The 22,562-nt window shown below is 57.2% G+C and overlaps 2 protein-coding genes across 2 annotated transcripts; one reads left to right on the forward strand and one right to left on the reverse strand.

The window, feature by feature from the left end:
• Positions 1-2,626: 2,626 nt before the first annotated feature.
• Positions 2,627-14,947, reverse strand: FAM217B (family with sequence similarity 217 member B). Its single transcript, XM_036244644.1, is given in 8 exon segments — positions 2,627-2,842; positions 5,577-5,686; positions 7,458-7,654; positions 9,325-9,508; positions 9,511-10,544; positions 12,696-12,781; positions 12,873-12,981; positions 14,889-14,947. Coding segments are annotated over 5 exon segments (1,737 nt in total). The 5' UTR covers positions 10,541-10,544; positions 12,696-12,781; positions 12,873-12,981; positions 14,889-14,947.
• Positions 14,948-15,133: 186 nt separating this feature from the next.
• Positions 15,134-18,172, forward strand: PPP1R3D (protein phosphatase 1 regulatory subunit 3D). The gene has a single exon (XM_036246030.1). The coding sequence runs from the start codon at positions 15,492-15,494 to the stop codon at positions 16,389-16,391; it is 900 nt and encodes a 299-aa protein (XP_036101923.1). The 5' UTR covers positions 15,134-15,491; the 3' UTR covers positions 16,392-18,172.
• The last annotated feature ends 4,390 nt before the right edge of the window (positions 18,173-22,562 follow it).

A 22,562-nucleotide genomic window follows, 5' to 3' on the forward strand; every position in this document is an offset into this window, starting at 1 on the left:
CAGATTGGAGCGGTGATGAGGATGGTAATATTGAGCAAGAAAACCGTGTGTTTACCTCCAGAGATCGGGGCCGGGGGATGCTAGTGGGGTTCCGCTTTTACACTGGCTCTAAGTGGGAAGAAATGGCTGTATTCAACACAATCAATTTTTTTACATCCTGAAACATTTAAAGGTAACTGGGCAAGAAGCCCGTTTCCTATAAGGCGGCACTTCTCAATTGGGCCGTGACTCCCTCAGCGGTCAGCTCTGGGCTCCACGCGCCCCGCGCCTGGGGGAAGTGAACCAGAGGAGGCAAGTCCCGTCTGTTCTGAGCACCTGCCATTCGGAGCAGCTGGCCCTGGCCCTGCCCTCGGCGGCGCAGTGACGCGGTGCGGCCACAAGGCGGCAGCTCCCAGCTCGCTGGAAGCTGGAAGGAAGTCCTTGCGGGAGGGAGAGGGGGGCGGGAGGGGGGAGTCCCTGGATGCGGGCGGGAGCCACCGCTGCAACGCATGCACTCGCCCAGAACGGCAGAGTAGGGGCCTCAGCTGAGACGGGGAGGCATGCAAGTCACCAGGCTCCTCCTCAGGACTCCCCAAAACACGGCCACAGGGATCCTGTCCCTGCAGATCTGCATCGGAGCCTGGAGCCCAGCCCCCCTTCTCCCACGCCGCCCATGGGGCGAGGACTGGAGGGGTGGCCACTGCGCCCTTGGCAAGAGAGGCTGCCCCCCCTCCCCCCCGCTGGGAGAGGTGGCTGCTTCCTCCCCACTCGGGAAATCAGTGGATTGGGTTTTCCCAGCAACTGGAGCGGGAACCCCAGAAGCCCTGGGGATAGTGAGGGCGCCTGCAGGACAGAACCTGGCACCGTCCCAGGACCCAATCAGCTCAGATGATGCCCCGCTGACCAGGCCCTGCCCAGCTGAGAAGGGGGGGTCAGCAGGGCTCCCAGCAGGATAACAGAGAAGTGCCCAGCGCGCCCTCCACTGGGCATGGTGAGGAGACACCATCCTCACCTCTCCAGTCAATGGTCAAAGCAGAAAATGTCGGCTTGCCCCTTCTTCCCGCCTCTGGGGGGGCGGGTGCTGGTGGGGAGGTGCTGGTGGGGAGGGAGGGGTGCTGGTGGGGAGGGGGTTGCTGGTGGGGGGGTGCTGATTGGGGGGGTGCTGGTGGGGAGGGGGGTGCTGGTGGGAAGGGGGGTGCTGGTGGGGAGGGGGGTGCTGCCGGTGGGTAGGGGGGGTGCTGGTGGGGAGGGGGTTGCTGGGAGGGAGGGGTGCTGCCGGTGGGTAGGGGGGGTGCTGATGGGGAGGGCGGGTGCTGGTGGGGAGGGGGGTTGCTGGTGGGGAGGGAGGGGTGCTGCCAGTGGGGGGGGCACCACAGGGAGTGAGCAGCCTCAGGAAGGCCTGGCAGAGGGGCCTGCTAGAGAGGGGCGTGGGCTTTTCCCCTCTTTATCTTTGTCCAGGCCCTGGAGGAACAGTGAGCAGAGGGAGGGGTGGAGGGGTCCCCATGGCAAAGCACCGCCATGCCCCCTCCCTGTAGGGGTGGAGGGTGCCCTCACACCTGACCCGGGGACAGCGGGCCCTGGAAGGGATGGGGAGGCTCGCTTTAAATCGGGGTGACGTTGGCAGTTAAACTGGACGGGCCTGGATGAAGGAAGGCAGGGTCTGGAGACACCCAGCGGGCGAGGGCTTGGGAGAGCAGGTGGAAAACTCGGGTCAGGAAAAGCGAATGTCTCCCGGGTAGACTGCCCCGGGGGGCCACCCGTGTATCATACTCTCAGTTTAATTTCCAGGCAAACGATTCTGAAGTCAGGGTCGGTCCCCCATCTTCACAGTCACACGAAAAGTTTAATTTCTCAGAATAACCTCGAGTGACGTCAAGAAACAAACGAAAAGAAACCGGGGAGGGCTGTGCTCCCAGTAATGGGGAGACAGTCCCCACAAGCGGGGCCCTGCCATACTGAGGGGTTGCCTTTCAACACAGCACAGGAGGACCGCCGGGGGCAGGCCCTGGAGGGCGGCGGGGGGGGGGCAGGCGGACAGGACAGGCCGGCCGACAGACCGCGACAGCGAGCGTGTGTGTTCACAGGGCAAGCCTTTCAACTCCTCTGTGTGTTTGGAAGTGTTTGTCACACGTGTTGGGGTGGGGCTGAGATATGCAAGTTATAGTAAACTGTAGTTGTCCCCAGGATCCAACAGGGGTAAGAGCTGAGGGTGGTCAGACCTCCAGGTTTGTTTTCAGTGACCACGACATTCCTGCCTCCTTGGGGTGCTCTAGTCGGCCCGAGCAGGAAATGCGGGTCCCTCGGTCAGTGTTTGAGTCAGCCACCAGAAGCTGGCCAGAAATTGTCCTGCAAGAGATTTTAAGCTCTTGCCCCTGTTAATTCAAATAACTGTAGATGAGCAGTTAAAGGGGAAATGCCACCAAACAGGAGTGCGCTTCCCTTTCTGCAAGTGGAGTCCAAGGCTGGCAGCCTTGTAGCGGGGTTACCAGCCCCTCCGCCAGCCCCTCACGCACCTACATGCCTTTGCTTTTTCAGGGAAGGAGAAGGACGGTGCGGAGAGAGAGGTGAGGCTGGTTTCTCTTTCCACATCCACACCATCCTGCTGAGGGGCAAACACATGCTTTTCCGCAATCAGAGCATCTCCCGTTCAACGGGGCAGATCGCGCACTTCCTTGCGGTGGGAGACGCCGCAGAAGTGATGGACACAGTGCAGGGGTGCGCGGAACAGACCCGCGTTCAGGCGGCAGGGCTGGCGCAGGGGGAGCAGGGGGAGCAGGCCCCTCTCCTTGATGGCCCGGGCACGGCAACGTTGGGGCTCCTGCGCACGGACGCCTGGAGATCTATAAACCCTGCAGATGACCCTCTAGAGGGTTTACAGAAGAGGACTCGTGTTCAGACCCCTGACACCCACCATCCAGCCCACCGCACACCTGGGGTTTCAAAACAGAAGAGTGAATGTAAGGGAACCGCTCAAGGTAACCCCGAGAACCTCCTTTCAGGGACCCTCATTAGCAGCACAGGTTTTCAGGGCCAGAAAGCACTGGTGTGAGCGACTGTTCTCGAGGCCCAGAGCCAGCCGCAGGCTGCCAGCCCCGGAGCATACAGAGAGATCAGAGAAGGACGGACGGACGGTTAGCAGCAGAGCAGGGGGCGGAGGTCAGGCCGGCGACCTGTGGTCGGTTCAGACTTGCAGACTTCCAGGTGCCGGGAGAGCGGGCTGCTCAGCACTCGGCCCCGGGGTCCGGGAAATGCAGACCTCGGCTCTGCAGGGCAGAACTCCCTTCACCCTCTGGGAGGAAAGACGATTTTCCCTGGACCCTCTGGTTCTTGGCAGAGAGCCCCGCCCGGTAATGAAAGACAAGCAGAAAAAAGCAAACGGGTTTAATAACATGTCTGCATACTGCACACCTGGGAGAGACCCAGGGAAACTGGGGACCCCAGAAACGGCCCAAGTGCCCCCCAAATGCCGTCTCCAGATAAAGACAAAGGAGATATTGGGGGTGGCCAGGAGGAGCGCAGTGAGGATGGCCGAGGGGCAGACTTCGGCCTGGGGAGGAGCGTTCACGCAGTCCCTGGGGATTGAGTCCTCTCTCCCCAGGGCAGGGACCTTCCAAAGGAGGGTTCCCGTGTAAGTGGGTGGGGCCTGTCTCCCACTAAAGGCTAACTGCTGTTTCAGAGTTTCTCCTGTGTTTCCTGTGCCTTAAAAAATGATCAGCTTAAAATAGTCCTTATGCCAAAGAGGCCTGTTTTAGGGTAGCAGACCCTGCTCCCCTTCACCTGTTAGGGCTCCTTTTGCCCCGAGGATTGAAGTCCTAAGGCGGGCCAGCAGGAGAGGAGCACAGTGGTTTGTGATTGTCGGTTTCACACGCATGGAGCCTTCCTAAGGCGCGGAGACCCCAGCAACGGGAGACGCCTGCTTGTATGAGTAGGTCGAGCGGAGAGCGAGCGGCATTTGTGGAAAAGCAAACCGCGGGGCAGGCGAGAGAGAAACAATTATTTTAACAAACAACACCTGTGTGGAATTCCCCTGGTCTCAGCTTCTCGGCCCAGACACTGAGGACATTACTTCCTTTCGGTATAGGGGACACCTTTCATGCAGAAAGTTCATCTGCTCTCAAGAAAAAGAGGAAAAGTAGGGGAATTTTTCTTGCATTCACTGTTTTTCAAGTGCCTTTAACTGAAAGTGGTCACAGGCCAGGGGGCGATTTTGGGGTGGTGCGCTCCAGACTGCCCCCCCCCGGGAGCCTGGGCGGGGCTCGCAGCCCGAGTAGCACAGGGGACACCTGTCGCTGGACATAACCTCAAGTCACTATGGATCGTTAGTTTTCTCTGAAGTGTCACTCGGATGAGGACAGTTACGTTCATGACTATCCCTTTTCCTGAAATCCCTGTATACTTCCCAGGGTGGCCAGTTAATTCCTTAAATGGCAAATTGCTGAGGACGGGGACATCAGAATCGGATCTGTGGAAACAAGGTCTGCATGGGAAGTTCTGTCAATGAACGACGACCCCCTTGGGCATGCTCCGTGCTGCATACAGTGCTCACGATGCTCAAGTAATGAGCCAAGGGGCCGCTCACGGACCTGGCTGCCATGTTCACTAGGCTGTGGGCAAACCAGAGCCCACGCCCGGCGGCTGTCCCAGAGCCTGGGGAGGAGGGCAGCCAGTCCGGGCCGCCAGCGGCTCTCCCCAGGCCGGTCCGGTCCGCAGCTGCTCTGTGAACCCCGCCCCGCTCGGCTGAGGGCCCCTCACCACTTCGCCTTGGCACTGCCCAATTTGGACCAATTTTCGCTCAAGTAAACGTAAAACTTTTACTGTGCCGCGGTTTAACTTTTAACAACGATGTGGAGGTGTTGCGTAAACGAAAGGGGTGCCCGGCACCCGGCGGCGCTGGCGAGGAGCCCTAGCGAAGAACACGCTTTGCTCGCCTGTTCCTTCCGGACCTCAGCCCTGCCCTCTGATGAGCCGGGTTCGCGGAACAAGCTCGGCCTGTGGAGGCTTCACCACCAGCTCCTGGGCACGAAGGCAGCACCAGAAGCACTGCGCTGCCTGTGCGCACCAGTGACGGGAGGCCTCTGACGGGCTTCGTTGTCAAGGAAATGCTGAGGCCCTGCCTGGAACAAGACACCAGGCCTCAAGTGGAGTCGCTCACGCGACACCCCAGCTGCACCCAACTGAGACTGAACGACGGTTTCAGCTCCCCCAGGAATGGGGCCTCCAACAGCCAACCGGGCCCCTGATGAGCACTGGCGGTCATCTGCCTCGTGGAGGCCTGCCGCCCGAGGGAAGGTGACCTCGAAGGAGCCAGCCGCTGCAGTGTGACCGGCTCGTGCCCCTCGCCTGCAGAAGCTCTGGCTCACGCACCCCTGAGCCAAGCCCGCGAGGTCTTTGACATCACTCAGCCCCGTTCTGCAGAGAGCCCCCAGGTTGTCCAGGGCCACAGTGTGGAGGGACGCTGGGAGGACAAAGGGCCGGGGTGCCCGGACCCATGGCCTGGAACCGCGCTCCCTGCCAGGCGGCCCTGGGAGCTGCTCCTCTGGCTCGGGTGCGAGCTCCTCACGTCTCCTCACTGCGGCCGCACTGACTCTCGTCCGCACCTGACCCTCGGCCCCCCCCGGGGCAAAGAGGGCGAGGGCCCGCTGTGGTGGGTGCCGCCTCCCGTCGGAGAAGAGTTGGGACAGGATCTCGCTGGAGAGGCGGCCCAGACCTGAGAGCCCGGCACCGAGGCCCAGCCAGCCGCATCCGGGGGTCCCGGCAGCGCCCCCTCCTCGCCGACCTCCAGGGACACTGCAGATCCACACAGATGCAGGTTCATCCACTTTATTGTCTATAGAACCAGGCTTACAGCAAGGGTCCTCACAGCACATGACAAACATGCTGAATGTGTTCAGGCTGTTGGGCAGGGTGCTCTGTACCTGTAATGAATACATAATAAATACCGCTTCTCTGTTACCCTGAAAGACAGGGCCACCGAGGGTTTTGTGTGTTTACGCAGCTAATGAAGTGAATGAGCGTGAAGGGAAGGAAGCAGGAGGAGGCAGTATTCCTCTCGTGGACGGTGAAATGCTCATGTCTTTGGACACGCACCCGCCCGGCCCGAGGACACTGTGAAGCACCCTCCGTCGGCTCTTAGCTGCCGTGAGACGCATGATGGGCTCGCCCACCTCTCAGCCTTAGGCCCCGTCTCGCCCCCGCCACGTCAGTTAAAAGCTCCAGCCCGTGCTGCCAGTCAGGTTCTGGGAAACAGTCCACCCTGGACACTTGTGGATAGTACTGGCATGTTTGCAGCTCACTTCTGCACATTCTGAAACTCTCCCTGCTTGCTGGTCCTAAGCCTAAGTCATTCTTACATTTTCTCAACTTTTTGGTCTTTTTTTTTACTTTGGGTTGTTTTAATTGGTTTCAATGCAACTTGTATGTAAACAGCGCCCCAGAAATGAGAGGCGCTTCTCAGAAACACAGTGACTGTGTCACCAGACAGGAACCTCGGTGGCTTAGACTTGAACCAAGTGAGCGGGCGACTCGACTTCCCCACGTGGTCAGCCCGACAGGGCGGGCCTTCCCTCCGCGGCCCAGCATGCGTTCCGGTGCGTGAGCGCTGCGCCTCGGAAACCTGCAACCAGAACTGTGCGCATGTCCCCTGATGGACTGCACTGCTCACAGGAGCTCGGACCCCATCGCAACAATATTGGTAAAAACACACCATCGGCCTGAGGTGAAAAGCAAGCAAGCAACCTCACTTTTCCAGGCTTTGAAAGCTGTCTTGCCATGTGATGTCACGACTGTTCCCCAAATTAAGCAACCACCTTCAGGCCAAGGAACAAATGTAACATCCGAGGTGTTACCTCTACATTTCCTTTTTTAATTGATTTTTTTTAGAGAGAGAGGAAGGGAAAGAGAAACATCAATGAGAGAGAAACATCGATCCGCCGCCTCTTGCACACCCCCAGTGGGGTCGAGCCTGAAACCCAGGCACGTGCCCTGACCCGGAATCGAACCGGAACCTCTCAGTCCACGGGACGACGCTCAGTCCACTGAGCCACACCGGCCAGGCACCTCTACATTTCTTAAGCGTGATGGTCTTCAGCTCAGACCACAGGCGGCTGGCAGAGGAAAGCAGCTCGGCCTCACCCTGCAGGCAAGAGCACCCCCAGGGATGGACACACTGCCTGGACAGGCAGCAGCTCAGCGTGACCCTCCCCCGGCAGCAGCAGGAGCCCCCGTGCAGAGAAGGGGCCGAGAGAGCCGTGCCGCCCCGGAGCTGCTAGCCAGCTGTGTAGCGTCTGGCAGCGGAGGAGGACTGAGTGCGCTGTGGGCGTGTGAAGGGACTCGCCCATGCGTCACCGGAGCAGGGTGGCCAGGGACGCACGGCGTGTGCTCGGGAAGCACAGAAGGGAAAGAGGAGTGTCTATGTTTTCAGGTACTCCAGTGAGGACTACAGAAGCAATGCCTACAAGGTGTCCAGCTTCTGTTGGTACAGAAAGGTGTGGGGTCTGAGGAAGAGCTGCTGTCCCCGGTGCTGGGCGTGGGGTCTGGGGAAGAGCTGCTGTCCCCGGTGCTGGGCGTGGGGTCTGGGGAAGAGCTGCTGTCCCCGGTGCTGGGCGTGGGGTCTGGGGAGGAGCTGCTGTCCCCGGTGCTGGGCGTGGGGTCTGGGGAGGAGCTGCTGTCCCCGGTGCTGGGCGTAAAGAATGCCAGACAGGAGCTGCAAACACCTGCAAGCCAAGTCTGGGAAGAAGAGATGACTCTAACAATTTCCATGTCGTCTCTGTGTGACTGAGATCAGATTTAAGACAGGATCTTAATACTAGACACGTGCCTGCTGCTTTAGTCACGTGCACCTTGCCCTCGGCACACGCGCACCTTGCCCTCGGCACACGCGCACCTTGCCCTCGGCACACGCGCACCTTGCCCTCGGCACACGCGCACCTTGCCCTCGGCACACGCGCACCTTGCCCTCGGCACATGCGCACCTTGTCCTCCGCAGTCCACGCCGAAGCACCTCCGGCGGCACGTGCTCAGGGCGTCCGCAGCTGTGGATGTCTCCACAGGAGAAGTGCCCTGCTTTCCATTTGCCCCAAAGGTAAAAAAACAGAGACACGTATGTAAAAAAAAAAAAAAAAAATACAAAAACCAGAATGATCGTTTAAAGAGATAACATCAGCTCCTGCCATTAAGACACACCTGGAGAGCATTATGCTAATGAAATAAGCCAGTCAGAGAAACACAAGTGTCCCATGACCTCACTTACAGGTGGAATGTAATGAACAAAACAAGCCGACAAACAAAGTGGCCCCAGGCCTGGACACAGGGAACAGGCTGACAGCTGTCAGAGGGGAAGGGGACTGGATGAAAGGAGGTGAAGGGATTAGCCAAAGAACATATCTGCATAACCCACAGACACACAACAGTGTGGTGATGTCCAGAGGGAAGGGGGGGTCTGGGGGAGGTGGGCAGAGGGAGGGAAAATGGGAACATCTGTAATAGAGTCCACAACAAAATGAAGATACACATAGAAGCATGCTGCACACCAAGAAGCAGGGTCTCAACGCCACCCCAATGGCATCGGCACCCCGGCACAGCCCCGAGGCATCTACACGGCCCTTCACTGCAGTGAACAGAAGCCTCTAGGCCCCAGGAAGACCACGTGCAGTAGCTCACTTCCACTGCCCGCTTGGCCCCCACGCCAGCAAGATTCTGAAATCCTGCTCTTGGAAACTAAAAAGGTCCTAATTTAGAGTCCAGACAGCAGGTCCAGGTCCCAACTCGGTAGCCTCGTAACCTGCAATCAAAGTGGTCGCGAGTGTTTCTGTCTCACAGGCCCTGGTTCACAGACTGCACAGGGCTTCCTGCGGCTCCTCTTGGCAGGTCCGGGTCCACGTCTCCCACGCCGTCCTCCGGGCAGCACATAAGGGTAGCCCGTGACTTCCGCAGCCTCAGCTCGAGGACAGCAAGAGGGACTTCGCTGCCAGCTGTCAGTTTAAGTTGCCTTTTTTTTTTAACCTACAGCAGAGAAAATGTACGGAGCACCAGACTCCATGGTCTCTGTGCAGCAGGTGGCTTTGTGATGAATGGTTTTGCTCGAGTTGGGTCCTATGCAGGGGAAGGGGGAGCTCCCCACGCCCAGCGTTCTCTCTGTGGCCGCCGCCTCCCGCGTCGTCGCTGTTCCTCCACGCAGCACAGCCTTGGTTAATCTTTATCTAGAGGACTGTCGTTTGCTCCAGACTGTCCACAGGGAGACAGGCTTCTTCAGGACACTTCTCTCTGGAAACAACACGTGGGTGGGGTGGACTGAAGAAGCAGTCAGCTCCGGAGATGGCAGCAGTCCTACGATTCCCTCAAGCCCACAGCACTGTCGCTGGCGGCGCCCTGGCACTTAGGTCTCTGCGGGTGTTCGCCGTTCGCCATTCCGGACGCTGTTTGAGTTTGTGCGTGTTCTGCTTGCCTCCGTCCGTCTCGAGTTTTTTCTCACTGGACCGGGAGGCATGTCCACAGTTCTCTGTGTTTCCCTTTTTCTTAAGATTTGCATGTCTTGCATTCTGGAGGCCTTGTGGGGGTCGGCGGAGTCCAGGGTCAGGGTGGCCGTCCTGGGGACCCGGGCGTTGCCACTGCTCTCCATCCTCCAGCTGCTGTCACTGCCGGCCAGCTCCCAGCGTGGCGGCCGCGGGCTCTTGCACCTCTGTCTCTTCTCCTCGGTCCTCACGTCCAGGGCCTGCTTCTGAGAACTCAGCCTGCTAGTGCTGAGCACATCCAGGGGCTCGGCGGGAGCCTCGGAGGAGGAACGGCAGGGACGGCCGTCTTGGCGGTGGAACCCTTTCTTTCGCGAGGGGCCTGGCTTGGGGGCGCCGTTCTGGTGTGGCCTGGCCGCAGCGCCGGCCGGCAGCTTGCTTCTCCCCGGGCTCTGCAGAGGCGCTGCGGCCCCAGGCACGGGGGGCGGCCGGGCTTTGGCCCCCCTCGCTCTCTCGCCCTGGACGGTCAGGACCTGCAGCCACTCGAGCCGCACCAGCCTGTCCACGTACCTCCCCAGAAGGCCCCCTGCTCGCGGCCCAGCGCCGGGCCTGTGCTCCGTGTTCTCCAGCACGGCCCGGTCCCGCAGGTCCCAGGAGTTCCAAGGCGGCGGGAGGAAGTCGGGGTAACAGTACTCAGGCCCGGCGTGGCCCGCACCTGGCTGAAGGTCCAGGTCAAAGCAGACCGGGTCAATTTCTTCCGCCCGAAGACGGAGGTCTGGAGGCCTGCGCGGGGAAGGGGGCACGGGGACCCGCTCCGAGTCCGAGAGGTCGCTAGCACTGTCCTCGTCCGCGTCTCCTCCCATGATCCTCATGGACCGAAAGTCCAGAAGCAGCGTGTTCCTCGAGGCCCCACAACACCTGGACCCCAGTGGACTCCCTTGGGCTTTGCCTTCCAGGGCAATGCTTCCTCCAAGTTCCTCCACGGCCCGTGGGGAGACACCCATGGCACTGCTCTTCAGCCCAGAAGGAGCATGGGGGCCTTGGAACTTGCTCCGCCTTTTCCCTGAAGAGTTCTTCCCTGGTGGCACTGAGTCCCCAGACAGGCCAGCGTCCATACTGCTGCAAGAAATAACACTGCGATTCTTAGTACCTGTGACAAACCGGATCTGCCTGCCATCATGCACGCACAGTCCTCCAGGCCCGGCCTTCTAGCTGGGACTGGGCATGAGCGAGAGGAAGGCCCCGTGGCTCCTGTCATCATGCATGGACGTCCTCCAGGCCCCAGCCCTCTAGCTGGGACTGGGCATGAGCAAGAGGAAGGCCCTGTGGCTCCTGCCATCGCGCACGGACAGTCCTCCAGGCCCCAGCCCTCTAGCTGGGACTGGGCATGAGCGAGAGGAAGGCCCTGTGGCTCCTGCCATCGCGCACGGACAGTCCTCCAGGCCCCAGCCCTCTAGCTGGGACTGGGCATGAGCGAGAGGAAGGCCCCGTGGCTCCTGCCATCACGCATGGACAGTCCTCCAGGCCCGGCCCTCTAGCTGGGACTGGGCATGAGCGAGAGGAAGGCCCCGTGGCTCCTGCCATCATGCATGGACAGTCCTCCAGGTCCCGGCCCTCTAGCTGGGACTGGGCATGAGCAAGAGGAAGGCCCCGTGGCTCCTGCCATCGTGCACGGACAGTCCTCCAGGCCCGGCCCTCTAGCTGGGACTGGGCATGAGCGAGAGGAAGGCCCCGTGGCTCCTGCCATCGTGCACGGACAGTCCTCCAGGCCCGGCCCTCTAGCTGGGACTGGGCATGAGCGAGAGGAAGGCCCCGTGGCTCCTGCCATCGTGCACGGACAGTCCTCCAGGCCCGGCCCTCTAGCTGGGACTGGGCATGAGCGAGAGGAAGGCCCCGTGGCTCCTGCCATCGCGCACGGACAGTCCTCCAGGCCTGGCCCTCTAGCTGGGACTGGGCATGAGCGAGAGGAAGGCCCCGTGGCTCCTGCCATCATGCATGGACAGTCCTCCAGGTCCCGGCCCTCTAGCTGGGACTGGGCATGAGCAAGAGGAAGGCCCCGTGGCTCCTCATGAGCTCACAGCTCTCAAGAGCTCCAGAACCATCATCCTTACAGGCCACGCTGTTTCAGAAGCACGATTTAACTGACCCAGGCCAGACGTACACGCACGATTCTACTGTCTATCAAATAGTAGCCTTTGAGGAAGACATGAACATGTCTGAAAGTGCTTACGTAATCCCTCTGGGCCTGGTGTGTGCGCTTTGAAAATCACTAGTTTGGAAAGAATCTGTTGGAGAGCTCTGTTCTGTTCATGAGTAGTGTTCAATAACATCCATGATGAAATCCACAGCTTTCTCTTAATGCTCGTTTTAAATGAAGTGTCAACAAGACGTAAAAGGCAATTTTATTGAACTCACTAATGGCGGTGACTCTGAGCTGACTAAAATCTCACTGTGAAGTGTGGCGCGAGCAGCCTGCAACTTCGAGCCAAGCTTGCTGGCGTGTCAGAGGGGAGCACACGGGGCCCCGGTGTCGCAGAGCACCGCGCGAATGAGAGAGGGCAGTTCTGTCTGCAGCGCGGCGGGGGAGGGACACGGGATGACTGGGGTGTGCTCCGCCAGCACCCACCTGCTTCTTTCTGGGGTAATTTACTCTGAGGCAGGATCTTCCATCGAACTGAAAATATGTTCTTTTCCACTTATTTACCAAGGACAGCATTTTACTAAGAACACCACCACCTCTCAGGGCCATAATTCGGGGTGGGGGGGTGAACATGCTTTTCGGAAACCTCAGAGGTTCATTTGTCCGGAGGCTCCCACCACACTAAGCATACTGGAAACTGTGTCACCTCTCAATTCATAAGTAGGGAGGGCAGGAAACCACTGCCAATAGCTTAGCATGTGCTCGGTGAATGAAGCAAGTGCAAAAACAGATGAAGCCACTGCCACAGTCTCAGACTCGTCACTAACACTACTGGCGCTTCTGTTTACCTCCAGCGCCCTGCACACCCAGGGACGCTGTCCTCAGTTTTCTTTCAAAGAAAGACGACGGAGGAAGGGGCTCGCCCAGCACTGTCGACCCTGCTAACAGTGTCAGGATCACGACCTCTGGAACTCCGGCCGGCCAGCAATGTTTAAAACCACGCACTCACTCATCTCTGCTAGATAAACACTGTAAGTGTTTGCTCCTTGTCCACAGACCACACACAGATCGTCAATCTGGACTGAGATCCCACGACTCTACAAGATGAACGTTACATGAAAACCTTTTACCCTCGTTTCTGATGAGATTCATTCACCCGACTCCCTTTCTTGAAAACATCGCACGGCAGGCCATCATCTCGGGTTGGATGGACTCTCTGCAAACCAGACATGCAGTAATAAATACCATGAACACGCACAAGAAACAGAACAAATCTAGGTGAGATCCCCCCTCACAGGTTACATCACCTCTGTAGTGCTTGCGATATTCTTGCTCAAACTGTTGGAGGATGATGACAGCCGGGGAGGTGGCTTCTTTATTCCTCTTATATTTGGAAAGGACTCCTTACCACCGGAACTATAAGCAACAGAACGCGGTCAATACGTATTTTTTAAAATTCATTTTTCAATTACAGTTGACCTACAATATTGTAGTTTCAGGCATACGGCGTAGCAATTAGACATTTTTATTAACTTATCCAGTGATGAGCCCAGTAAGTCCAGTGCCTTTCTGGCACCGCACATGGTCATTACAATATTGTTGACTATATTCCCTGTGCTGTGCTTCACATCTCCAGGACTCATTTTATAACGGGTAGTTTGTACCTAATTTCTCTCTTTTCACCCATCCCCCCACTCCCCACCCATCTGGCAACCATCAATGTGTTCTCTGTATCTATGAGTTTGTTTCTAAAAATACGGAATGCTTTGTTTCTAAAAATATGGAACACTTCAGATTTAGACATTTGCATGTGATCCTTGTGCAGGGCCCATGCTGAGCTTCCTGTATGGTCCATCTGGGGACTGTGCTGCCCAAGTGAGCAGTCTGAATATCTACTGCACGTGGTCCTGCATCCAGACTGGGGCTGGTTTTCACTGGCTTGATTGTAAATATTTGCCTAGCATTAAAACATTGGTGGGAGAGATGAGACCGCTTTCTGTTTGCAGTTGAATGTTTTCTGCTTTGTTTTTCACAGTGGATACTGGATACAAGATCATACTCCTGTGTGCGAAGGAATTCTCATTCTCTCTCTCTCACTCACACACACACAGTCTCCTTGGAAACGGCGTAGTGAGGAAATCTGTGAAGCTAGGGTCAGGTGTTCTTCCAAAGCTTCCATATCCAATCATTCCTTCACTCACAAATAATTACAGAAGTGCCTAGAAAATGGCAGGACTGTGGCCATGTCCCAGCTCTCACAGAGCTGAAACTCGGGGCGGGGGGGATTCCCCTTCAATTCTCACTATCACATCAACCCACAGAAAGACTATCAATATATTAATGCTTGTCCTATCACCTTATCTCTCTGAAATTCTGTTGACTCAGACCACATGGTGCTGCTACTGCCTGATTCTGAGTAGCCACAAATGCCCCGATTTAAAAGGGAGTATTTTCTTTGGTGATAGCCCCCTGCTTTCTCCCTAAAATGAGAAAGAGGTAAGATTATAGATCTTTACTTTCTTCCTGGAACTTCGCTATATTACTTTTCACAATAAGCATGTATGCCCTTTTGGGTCGGTTTACATATGATGGTAATAAAAGTCTCATCTGGGCTGTCAGTTAGTGAATTATGCCAAAATCAACAAGCTTGATTGACTTTAGATATACACTAGGTTCTTTACCAACCTTCCTTAATTAGGTGGTTGTTCTTTCTGCTCTGGACAGTGAAAAAGGAATCTTCTAGAATTCCTGGTCCCCAAAAGCTTCTGCACTTTCTGCACCAAGTTACTGAGGGCCCCGAGGATGCAGAGAACCCGCTGGCTGTTGGTTTCCCTAACGGTTCAGGCTTGCCTGGGAATGAGATTCTGGCTACAAAAATGCTTCCCAATAAGGGTAGCTGCATGATTCATCACAGAGTATTACCTCTTGTTCCCACATCTTCTCTGGCTTGGCGCCTAGAGAGGGACAGAGCAGCATCGCCCCTCCCCCAGGGAACTGGCTGGAGGTCCTGGGTGGCAAAGCATTGTGGGTGAAGTGTGGACAAGACACTTCTCTATGCAGGGAGGCTCCCTGGGTCCGGCCTAGGGTCCAGGTGGCAGTGCCTATGTCCAAAGAGCTGGCCAGCCTAGAGGCTTAAAGTGAGCCTGGCGACCAGCCCCTGGAAAGGCCAGTTTTTGCATCCCCCACCCTCCCTGCCCCCAGTAACCCAGAAATCCAAGGACCCGCAGCATGCATTTTCCTTGTCTTCGGTTCGTGCAGACACTGATCTAGGATCAATAGGCGCGCGGGCCAGGCAGGCAGACGCAGACAGAAATCGATCAGACCTGTTTCGCGATCGCAGAGGACACGTGACGAGGCCGCCAGCCTTCCTTCACAGCGCCAGGGCGGGGAGGCCCTTCTGCGCGCTGTGGCAGGGGCGAGGCAGGGGGCGGCGCGGCGGGGGCGCGCAGCTCGGCCTGGCTTCCCGACGGCTCTCGGGCCGGCGGGAGCCCGCGCGCGGGCGGCGTCACGAGGGGCGGGGCGGAGACTCGCCGGGAAGTTGCACCCAGAAAAGTCGCAGCCATGTAAGTAACGTCGCGGACGGGAAAGGTGGGAGGGGCCACTCCACCAACGCAGCCTTCCCATAAGAACCTCCAAGGAGGCAAAAGAAGGTGCCACCGTGCGCCCCCCTGGTGGCCCCGAAAAGCTTGCACTGGAGACAGCACCGTTTTCGCTGCAAGAAACGGAAGACCTAGGAGAGGAATCGAGGGGCGAGGTGGCAGAAGGGGGGAGGGCGCAGCGGTCTCCAGGGTTTCCTCCTGGCTGCAGTTCCGGCGGACACTCGGGGACAGATAAGCACGGCCAGGGACGCAGCGGAGGTAGTGGAGGCGGGGTCGTAAGGCTGCTCCTCGGATTCCTATTCCCAACGCCCGAGGGCCGGCTGGGCCATGTCCAGAAGCTCCGGCTCCCCGGTCCTGCCCCGCGCCCTGGGGTCTCGGAAGCCCGCGCCGCGGAGCCTTAGCTGCCTCTCGGACCTGTACGACAGCGCGGCCCCGGAGCTGCGGCCTTGCCGGCCCCCCGGGAGCCGGGGTCGCGCGCCGCCGCCGCCGTCTGCACCGCCAGGCTGCGACCCTAGCCTGCGCCCCATCATCCTGCGGCGAGCCCACTCGCTGCCCAGCTCACCCGAGCGCCGCCAGAAGGCCACGGGCGCCCCGGGCGCTGCGTGCCGGCCGGGCTGCAGCCGGCAGCACCGTGTGCGCTTCGCCGACGCACTGGGCCTGGAGCTGGCGCAGGTCAAGGTGTTCAACGCGGGCGACGACCCATCGGTGCCACTGCACGTGCTGTCGCGGCTCGCCATCAACTCGGACCTATGCTGCAGCCGCCAGGACCTGGCGTTCACCCTGCAGTGCCTGGTGCCCGACTTCCTGCCACCCATCGAGGCTGCTGACTTCGGCAAGCGCCTGGAGCGGCAGCTCGTGTGCCTGGAGCGCGTCACCTGCTCGGACCTGGGCATCAGCGGCACGGTGCGCGTGCGCAACCTGGCCTTTGAGAAGCAGGTGGCGGTGCGCTACACCTTTTCCGACTGGCGCACCACGCACGAGGCGGTGGCCAGGTGGCGGGGAACCGCGGACTCCGAGGGCACCGAGGATGTCTTCGCCTTTGGCTTCCCAGTGCCGCCCTTCCTGCTGGAGCTCGGCTCCCGCGTGCACTTCGCGCTGCGCTACCGTGTGGCCGGTGCCGAGTACTGGGACAACAACGAGGGCCGCGACTACAGCCTCACCTGCCGCAACCACGAGCTGAATATGCCCCGCGGGGAGTGCGAAGAGAGCTGGATCCACTTCATCTGAGACTCGCGCAGGGGCCCTGCCCGGCCGCACCCCGCCGCACCCCACCGCACTGCGCTCCCTTCCTAGCAGGGCTTTCGCGGAAGAAGTGGTTGCCCTCCCTCCACTCCATCCCCAAACCTAAATCTGACCTCACGTCCTGCTGCAAGGCCCCTGGCAGTGCCGTCCCATCATCTACTTGAAAATCAGTGTCACTTGGTAAAAGTAGTCCCAAGTGGCCAGAAGGCGAGCATGTTACCTGCTGGGGGAAGGTGCTGGGTGGGTGGAAGCATGGGGGTGCTGGGCCCTCGGGACAGGGCTTGGCTGGTTTTCGGGGAAGGCCCGAGTTCTGCATGCCTCCCGACTGCGTCTCTGTAACCGTCGGTGTTATTTATTATTGTGATGCTGGGACCTGTTACTCTTAGTGGATGCCTTCTCGGGAACATGCTGGGTTTAATAAGCTTACAAAAAAAAGTCTTGTGTATTTGTGCCCTGGTTTGACACCCATCATGGCCCCCTGAGGCATTCCTGCCCTGGAACAAGGAAAACCTGAGACCAGGTGTCCTTGCCAAAGTCTGTGGACTTCTGGAAGTGGGAAACTATTAATAGGCAAGAAATGTATGCCCCATCAGTCATCACACAACGTCGCCAGGCTTCCCGCCACCCTGGTCTGGCTGTGTCTCCCCTGTCACAGCTGAGAAAGAGGGAAATACTCAGAACGTTTAAAGGAGCCCAACAGCCCTTCTCCGCAGCTGGTCCCCACCTGGGGTACTTCTCTGGTACCTGTCTGGTCACGATGCACCCGCATGTTACCAGGCAACTGTTTAGGTCTGAAACTACTTAAACATGATAAGAAACTCTGCCTTAAGTTATTACATTTTTCAGGCAACTCTAGAATTTCGGGAAACAATGCCCTATTCAGTTACCCTTTGGATGATTAAGATGACTCTGTGTATGTTTTCTTAAGCGTCGGAGGATTCCAGTGGTCATCATTCAGAAGTCAAGGAAGGTTCCAAGTGGAACCAGAAAGTGTTTTCAGCAACAGCCAGAGCTCTGGAGGAAAAATAATTCACAGATATTTATACTTTTTAATTGTATTTATATATGCCCAGTTTTATTAACTACCTGCCAACTTTATTCTTTGTGCCTTCAGACCAGAGAGTTTCTAACGTTGTCTGGACTTGTTTTCCAGTTTTAAAATGTTAAATGCTTTTCTTTAAAAATAAAACAAAACAACTCCAACCAAGAAGTCAAGGTCATTGTCCTCTGCAGAGTGCCACAATGACTTAAAACTCCCAGCAAGGAGCTGGTGATTTCTTTTGGTGCTGAGTGATGGTTTTTCTGACAGCAGGTGCTAGCTCTGAAGTGTGAAAACCCAGCCAAGGCCTCCAACTTGTGAAGTTTAATTACAATACAGTTGAAGCTGGCGTAGTCAGTTTTGTGATGGCTGTCACCAAGGAGTTAACTCTATATTTTTAAATGCTTGTTGACATTTGTTAAGTCACTATGTAAAGGGTGAGTTTTGCCTTTTAAACAATGTTTTTCCAATGGCAACTTTTGAAGAAAGAGGCTTTCTGATCTAGAGGGAGGACGTTCTGATTTAAAAACACTGAATTTTGATTTAAACTATTGAGATTAATTTGAACAACCTTTGGCTATTAGCACTGTTCACTACATTGACATGCAAGAGAGAAAGAAGCCTGGTTGCATTTCCTGTTGTTTAACAAACTCCAATTAGGTCAGCAAGCCTGTGAGGGCCCTGGCTGCTATGCCCTTGGCCCTAACCCAGAGTACAAGACCATTATCCAAGTTAGAGCTGCCAAGTGTATGGTTGTATAAAGGCATTTTGATCATCTTATAATCCACATAAGTCACTTGCCAAAAAGGCTCTGGTCATAGAATATAAAGTCAGTATTATATCTTCAGTATTAAGAGAATCTCAATGTGCCTTTTAAAAGCTTAAATATACTTGCCCAGTTGATAACGTTTAGCTGAACAAGAACTTTCAGAGCCTAAAACAGTTACGTTGCTGAGATGTTAACATTTTGTAGTGGGTTGTGCAACTGTTGGGTTGTCTCCTCAAACATATTTTAATGTCTGTCATTTAAGACAATGTCACCCAGGCCTAAAATTAAACTGTACGTGCACAAAATGTTAGCTGGAATGTGTTTTTCTTGTGGTCTCATTACGGAAACAAGGTGTTAGACACTTACTGATCGTTTAAATCATTTCCCAGTTAAGTCTTATTCTTCTCAAAACAGTCAGATTTCGTGCCTTGCTAAAAAAAAAAAAGTATGCTGGCACCCCAGTTTCAGTAGCACAGTTGTGTGTATCTTTGAGAAACTGAAATACAATCTTCTGTGCCAGGTCACTTATGAAGCAAGCACTAGGGGACTGTAGGGGATGGGATAGCATTGTACTTCTCTTACATTGCTTATTAAATCTCATGCATGGAATAGTTGTGTGTGTCTGCCTCCCCCCAGGGTTGTGACCCAAGGGTAAAGCCTGGCACATAGGGGAAGGAAACAAACGTTTATCGTGTCCTCTCTTATTAGCTTGCCCACAGTGCTAGGTGCTATATTTGACTTCATTAATTCTGAAAACGACACTACATGGTAGATAATATCCCCATTTTTATCAATGGAGAGAGTGGAGCTCAGAGAGGTTTAACTAATTCACTGAAAGACCCACAGCTGGCAAACAGCAAAGCTGGTCTTCAAACCTACATCAGAGCCCAATTTTGATGATGATCGAGGTGTTGTTTTTTTTTAATCTCACACCATAATCTAAAAACCTACTTAAAAACAATTAAAATAAGATTAAAATGAGTGGTTGGGGTTCCTTCTTCCTTGTGGCAGTTTCCTGACGTTTACTAAACAGTCCCTACGCTTTTTGAACACACCACTTTGAATTTTTGAAGTGCTGTATCCGTTTCCGAATTGCTTGTATATCTTCCCCAAGCATCGTTGTCTTTGTCATTTTTAAACGATACTAATATACTAAACGATACTGGAACATACTAATGATTCTGCTCAGTATCGCGCCCAGGTGGTGTCAGCCTGATTTCCCACAGGGATCTTGGATTCTGCCTAAAGGAGGAGGCAGCTCCTCCCAGCACCCGCTTCTAGGAAACCTAGGAGGCGAACAGCTGTGGGGCGGGGCCAGGCGGGGCCAGGCGGGGCGTGGCGGCCGCGAAAAGGGGGCGTGGTCGGCGGACAGGGAGTGTGACCGACGGGTGTGCTCGGCCGGCAGCCTGGGGGCGGGGCAGCCGGAAGGAGGGGGCGTGGCCGGCGGACAGGATTCGTGACGGGCGTGCTCGGCCAGCAGCCTGGGGGCGGGGCGGGGCCAGGCGGGGCAGCCGGAAGGAGGGGGCGTGGCCGGCGGACAAGATTCGTGACTGACGGGTGTGCTCAGCGGCAGCCTGGGGGCGGGGCGGGGCCAGGCGGGGCGTGGCAGCCGGAAGGAGGGGGCGTGGCCGGCGGACAGGGAGCGTGACTGACGGGTGTGCTCGGCCCGCAGCCTGGGGGCGGGGCGCGGCGGCTCGGTGGCGCTCCGCCAGGACGTGGCCGGGCGCGGCTCTGCTGCCCTCTGCCGGCCTGCAACCAGGCCGTGCAACCCTCGCGTCCTCGCAGGTTCCGGCGGTGCTTCCCCCGCCTCCCCGTTTCTGCGGCCGCGTCCAGCCCCCACCCCGAAGCGGCTGTGGGAGCCCGGGGAGGGGGTCTCCTTGGGCCCGCGGGCCTTTCTGTCTGGCGTCCTGCCGGCTGGCCGCAGGGCCGCTCGGGCGCGTCCGCAGCACGGGAGGAAGGGGAGAGACGCTGGAGCCGCCTCTCGCGGCGCGACCCCGAGGAGCAGCCTTGCGGAGGAGCTGGGGCCCGCGGGGGTCAGGAGTCAGGGCTGGGGTCAGGGTCCGGCACGCGGCAGTCCACTTACTTGAGGCTCTGCGCCACGCCCACCGCGGCTCCTGCTGTCCTGCGCGCGCCTCGGGCACGAGGGGCGGGGCCTGGCCAAGCGGTGGTGCTGATTGGGCGTGGGGTCGCCCGCACGTAGCGCCGATTGGACGGGCGCTTCTCGCCGATTGGCCGGGCGCTTCCCGCCTTCCGCCGGCCGCCTCAAATACCGCCGCGGACGCTGAGGCGCTGGGACACGACGCCGGGCTGCCGTTGGCTCCTCGACGGGACGCGACGCGACGCCTCCCAAGAGCGGGCAGGTTGGGCCCGGCCCACGGGCGGGTGTCCCCGACGGCGGGGCGCGCGGAGGGAGGCTGCGGGGCCGGGGCTCAGGGAGCCGGCCGGCGGGGCCCCACAGCGAAGGAGACGCTGTTGTGGACACGGCCCGGCGGCGCTGGGGCTGAGGGCGTCCGGAGGGCCGTGCGCAGCCGGCGCGCGGGGAGCGGCCGTGGGGGCCCCAGTCTGTGCCCTGGGCGGGAGGGGCGGGACGTGGACGCGAGCCCTCTCCGTGTCCGGACTGCGTGTCCCCGAACGGCCACGCTGGTTCCGTCGCGCGGGCCGGCTCGGCCCTGTCCGGTTGTCCCCGGGTTTTGGAAACGGGGCAGCCGCGCTGGGGGCGGGGCGTAGCACGAGGCCGGCTGGAGGGAGGACTGCGTGCCCACGCCTGGCCCCGCCCACGCCTGGCCCCGCCCACGCTGCGGGCCCCGCCCCCGCCGCGGCCCCGCCCCTTGCGCCCGACTAGACTAAGTGTCTGCGCATGTCCGCTCGCGTCCTAGGCTCCCTCTCTTACTGTGTTCTGATGGCACCTGTATCCGAGGAGCGATCAGAATGACATGCCCCCGAATGCTGGATTTCGGGGGCGCACCCCAGCGTGGTGCTAAATAGCTGCGTTAACGCTTAGTCCTTATGGAAGAGGGCGTCTTCTAGCGGCTCGGTGACCTTTGCAAGTGTCAGATCTCTGCGGTGGCCGAAGCGGCCTTGCAGTGATCTGCCTTGCTGCTGGCATCCATTCCGTTTGCGGGGGTACGCCTCCCCACTTTGTCCAGCTGTGTGGGGTTGTTTCTTTTTTTAAACCTTAACCCCCTGCCCGCCGGGGTGGCTCGGTGGCTGAGCCTCGACCCTGCACCAAGAGGTCACCCGTGCGATTCCAGGTCGGGGCGCACGCCCAGGCAGTGGGCCAGGTCCCCGGTGGGGGGCGTGCAGGAGGCGGCCAGTCGATGTTCTCTCTCATCGATGTTTCTCTCTCTCCCCCTCCCTTCCTCTCTCTCTCAAATCAATAAAGAAAAAAATTTACACTAAAAAATAAACCTTAACCCCTTTTCTGCCTGACACACACGGTCATCTCGCTGGTTCTCGGGTTTGCCTGTCAGCCGACCTGGACTCAGCCTGCTCAGTGGACACACAACCCCCGGCTCTTCTTGGGGAGTTGTAATTCTGTCCGTGTTTCCGGGTGGTTTTGTTGTTCCTTGTTCTGTGACGCAGTGCTTCGTGAGGACGTTTTCGATCGTGTGCTCGTGGTGGTGGAGAGTCAGCCTGTCACTCGTTTCCTCCCGGGATTAGCCTCCCCTTTCGGCTGAGCGTGTTTGACGTGCGGAATGGACAGCACTACATTTGGGCTCCACTGAATTCAGCCTTCACAGGGAGGGAGAAGGGGGGAGGGACTGTGTTGTTGACTTTACTTTCTTTTAAAAATCGGCCTGTGTAGATACTAATTAATTTTCCTTTTCTTCGGCTGACTTCATGCACAAAAGTAGACTTAGAAACTAAACCGACCTGTTAGCTTTATGGGCCTCTTGGCCACAAGTAATTCTTCTGTGCTGTATTTCTTTTCTTGGAGTATTTTGTAAATGGTATTTAGTTTAAGATGGTCTCGGATGTGAGAGCTTGTCCCAACAGTTGCTGGCCCTAGGCAAAGAGTCAAATGGAGGCCCCTACAGTATATTTTAAGTATTTAAACTTTTTAATGAAGTTTTCACATTGTGAAATAAAATGTTCTAGTCTTCAATCTCACAAATATACCATCATTGCAACAAGATAGAAAAATATATGTAAAGCTATTTTTATGATTGAGTACTGGTAAAATATCAAAGATACTGAATTCACTTATTACGGATATTTGATGATGGACTGGTGCATTTTGGATAAGTAATAAAATAATGACCTATATAATTAATAAACTAGTATGCTGTATTTTTTTATTTTAGCAAAGTCAGTAAATATATTGTAATCTAGACTTTTACTTATTTTG

Source organism: Molossus molossus, unplaced genomic scaffold (assembly GCF_014108415.1).
Source record: "Molossus molossus isolate mMolMol1 unplaced genomic scaffold, mMolMol1.p scaffold_m16_p_6, whole genome shotgun sequence".
In the NCBI taxonomy this organism is placed as follows: Eukaryota; Metazoa; Chordata; class Mammalia; order Chiroptera; family Molossidae; genus Molossus; species Molossus molossus.